The sequence below is a fragment of the Galeopterus variegatus genome, unplaced genomic scaffold (assembly GCF_000696425.1).
Source record: "Galeopterus variegatus unplaced genomic scaffold, G_variegatus-3.0.2 Scaffold3932, whole genome shotgun sequence".
NCBI lineage: Eukaryota > Metazoa > Chordata > Mammalia > Dermoptera > Cynocephalidae > Galeopterus > Galeopterus variegatus.
Window position 1 is genome coordinate 2,122 of NW_007730043.1, and position 4,121 is coordinate 6,242.

General features: G+C 50.4%; 1 protein-coding gene across 2 annotated transcripts in view; it reads left to right on the forward strand.

The window, feature by feature from the left end:
• The first annotated feature begins 733 nt into the window (after positions 1 to 733).
• The window catches only part of LOC103601909 (polycystic kidney disease protein 1-like 2), a 69,986-nt gene continuing 66,598 nt past the window's right edge, over positions 734 to 4,121 (forward strand). For both annotated transcript variants that reach the window (XM_008586316.1, XM_008586314.1), the window contains exons 1-3: positions 734 to 796; positions 1,541 to 1,682; positions 3,221 to 3,397. In XM_008586316.1, the coding sequence (XP_008584538.1) occupies positions 734 to 796; positions 1,541 to 1,682; positions 3,221 to 3,397 (382 nt within the window). The remainder of the gene's footprint in view (positions 797 to 1,540; positions 1,683 to 3,220; positions 3,398 to 4,121) is intronic.

Consider the following 4,121-nt stretch of genomic DNA (forward strand, 5'->3'; position numbering starts at 1 on the left):
CTCAAGGAAGGGAATAGGACATTACAGAGAAGGTCCAGAGTTCCAATCCAGACACACTGGTTCATGTTCTATCCACCCACTTAAGAGCTGGGTCAACTGGGACAAATCACACAAGCTCTCAGAGCCTGGTTTGCTCATCTGTGATATAGGGATTCTGACACATCACCCGCCGGGCTGTCGTAAGCATCAGATAATCTAATAATAATGGAAATCATTTAGGCATGGCATGTCTGCTATAAAAGCATAGCATTGGTTTATTATTATCAGAACTAATATTATTAGAATCATAGAAATTGTCTGGTCTTATCCCCTCACTTTGCAGGGGAGGAAACTGAGGCTCAGAGAGTTTAAGTGGCTTGTGCAAGGTGATCATTCATAAGCGTCACTGTAGGATTCAAACCTAGGGCCCTGTCTCTGCTCATGCACTTCTCATATCATTACCCCCATGCAGTGACTGAAATGGGAACTCGGTCAGGCTGCAGATCACTTCACCTTCACGGCCAGGGCTATGTTCCAGTTTTGATTGGAGCAGGGGCAGATTTTACATTACTTTTCATTCAAAAAAAGGCCATTTCCTACCTTAAAGAACTTGAGAAGAACTGGGCAAGAAACCAGGCCAGTGGTCGTGATGCCTGAGAGAGCTTCCTTGCTCCATCCTCTCTCTCTCCCTTTCAGTTGCGAGAAGAACTGTGGGCCAGTGAATGCTGATGAAGATGTCCTGCTCAGGGTCACCATGGGAGACAACTCACCAGTGGCCACATTCAGCTGGTATATAGATGACACTTCGCCAGAGAAGGTGAGGACCGTGACAAACACTCAAAAACGGAAGCCTTCTCCTTTGATGGACCAGACCTGTGTCACATGCCTGGTACTGAGCCAGGGTCGGGTCCGCTCTACTCAGAGTGGCAGGGGGAGGGCGTTCCCCAGGCAAAAACCAGGAACTCTCGATCAGGAGGAAGAACAGATACAAGGAAGCAAAAGCCCTGGGGAGACACTGCAGCAGATGCTGTAAGGCCCCTGCCGAGTCCCCTTTTCCAGGCTGATGCACCTGCCCCCAGCTGCTAGGGGGTTACCGTTGGCCAATAACTGCTGGACGTGGGGGTCTAACAGCCCCACCTCCTAGCCCCTGAGTGATGCGATTTCTCTATGCGACTCACACTCCAGAGCTCCCTATGGGACCAGGCTGAGGCTGTTCACCTCCCGAAACCTCTTCTCTGCCTTGTTTCCTTCTGTGCCTGGTTCTGCCTCCCTCCCTCCCTCCCCGCTAGATTCCGCTGGGAGCCCTCCCTCAATAAATGACCTCACCGGAATTGCAAATCCCGAATCCCGTCTCAGCCTCTGCTTCTAGGGAGCCTGACCTAAAACAAACACCTTGACAAAGCTGGAGATTGGCTATGTCAGCTGACCTCTGGGAAGCTGGTGGGGCCTGCCATCCGTTTGTCAGAGATGAATCTGAAAGGCCTCTGAGGGGTCAGGAGCTGCCATCCTGCTGAGGTCCAGTGGCTTGACCTCGGGGGCCCTGGGCGGTGCTCTCTTTCAGGCTGAGCACCTCCCGGATGTGTGCAGACTCTCAGGCTTTCGGCCAAGCTCTCTAACCCTCCTTCAGAGCAACACATCCACGCTGCTGCTGAACAGCTCCCTCCTGCAGACCTGGGGAGAGGTCATCCGAATCAGAGCCACAGGTGTGAAGCCTCCCTGTCATCTCCTGTCATAGAACCAAGACAAACCCAGAAAAGCTAAAACAGGCATATGTGTAGCAGGGGGCATGTACAGGCTCTGGTGTGAATCCTGCCACTGCCACTTTCTGTCTGGGAGACTTCAGGCAAAGGATTTAAGCTCTGCATGCCTCAGTTTCCTTACATGTAAACTGGGGATACTAAAATTGCCTGCCTCAGAACTGTCATTCTGCAGGGTGACTGACATCACATCAGTGGTACAAGCAGGTCATCCTGGGGCCGTGCAGCCTGCATGTCCTGTTGGGAAATTCAGAGCTTCTCATTTAAAATAAGCTCAGAATAGGAAATGTAGATTCTCAAAAAAGATGACTAATGGGATGATTATTTCTTTTTGGAAACATTCTTTTGATGCTATATTTCCCAAAGTGGCCTATAGACCATCCCCACCAGGATAACGGAGGTGTGGTGGGGGGGGCGGGTTACTAGTTAAAAAATGCACACCCCTGGGTCCTCCCCAATCCTTCTGATTTGAGTCTAGGCCAAGGAATTAGTTTTAATTGATTAAAATTCTCTCTACCCCCAGCTCTGTGCACTCTTTTTGAAAAACTAGGTGGCTATACCAGATAATGCAGGAAGTTGTTGCAGGCCAACTAGGGGCTCTTCACGTTGTCGTAGGGGCCTGGAAAGAGGGGACTTTGGGTGGGATCAGCCTGTTTCCAGATCCTGGCTCTGGCCCTTCCTGGCTTCAGTGATTTTGAGTAAGTCAGTATTTCCCAATATACTTCCGTTTTATGAAATCCCTGTCAGGAAGCTATTATGATTAGCCCCATTTTACAGATGAGGAATTGACTCTCAAAAAGGTCAAGTCCAAGGTCACTTGACTAGTGAATGGCAGAACTGGGATTCCAGCTCAGCTCTGTCTGATCCCCTTCTTCTATCTCTGCCCAATTTCTCAAAGTGAGACCCTGGGTCCTCCGCATCAGGGGGAATTGTTTGGCATGCAAATTCCTGGGCCCATCCCAGAATATCCAGAGAGGTCTGAGGCTCTGGGTCCAGAGAGGGGCCTGGGAATGTTCTTGTTTAACAAGCTCCTTCGATGATCCTGAAGTGCAGTGGAGTTTGTGTGAATCACAGAGCCCCTTTATTAGTCCATTTCTGTTGCTTATAGCAAAATACATGAAACTGGGTTATTTGTAAGAAAATGAAATGTATTGCTTACGGTTTCTGAGGCTGGAAAGTCCAAAGTCCAGGGAAAACATCTGGTGAGGGTCTTCTTTGATGGTGGCTTTACAGCAGTGCAAGAGTCTTGTATGGCAGAAAATGGCAGAGCAGAGAGAGAGCTTCTCATGTACTATCCTTTTAAAGCCCTCAGAACCACGCCCATGACCACCATTAAACCATCACCTTAATCAGCCCTTCAAAGTCCCAGCTTTTAATTACCATAATAGGATTTCCCACCCTCAACAGTTACAGTGAGGGTTAAGTTTTGGGGGGACATTCAACCCAAGGCAGCCCCCTAAGCACATTCTGTCTTCGCTCCTCAGCACTGACCGAGCACGCCTATGGGGAGGACACCTACGTGATCAGCACTCTGCCTCCCCCCGAGGTGCCCGCCTGTGCCATTGCCCCAGAGGAGGGCACTGTTCTGACGAGCTTTGCCATCTTCTGCAACACCTCCATGGCCCCAGGACCCGTGGAACACTGCTTCTGTCTGGAATCAGGTACTAGCTGAGGACTCTGCTCTCTCCCCAGCTCCTGGGCTCATTCTCTCCAAGAACAGGGGCCTGTCTCTCACCAGGAGCTGCAAAGGACATGCTCCATGTGAGAGAGGTTGACAGGATGAGGGCTCCCCTAAACCTCAACTCCTACCCCCAAGGCACTGACCCAGCCATCATGCCACAGAGAGAAGAAAAGCAGGTCCCAACAGGAGCTCCACCACAACTATGGAGGCCCAAATGACCTCTGTCCTGGCATGAGGGACATTGACAGGATGGAGTAGATGAGGATACCCAGAAGTGTGACCATGTGGGGCCACTACCAGGACACATCCCCCAACACATACGCTCGGAGTAGCTGACACCCTTGGAAATCTGGAGCTACTCAGGAACACAGAGATGAGTCTGGAATCTTCAACCATTGTATCGACCCTGCCTTGCGAGTGACAGCAGGCAATGGGTGATACTGCAGAACAAGCTGAGCTGAAAGGAGAACATTTTTGCAAAAGTTTACAGGTGATAAACACGGAAGACCCCATCCACATTGCATAAAACCCTATGCAGTCTCCCCATTGCCACCATAACGACCCATGCCCTGGGACAGCAGCAGCAGGGTGTCAGCTGGGGAGATGGCAGCGCAGCCCACGTTGACTTACTCTCCCATTTTTTTTTTTTTTTTGTCTTTTGTCTTTTTTCCGTGTCCGGCAACGGATCGCAACCCTCGGTGTTG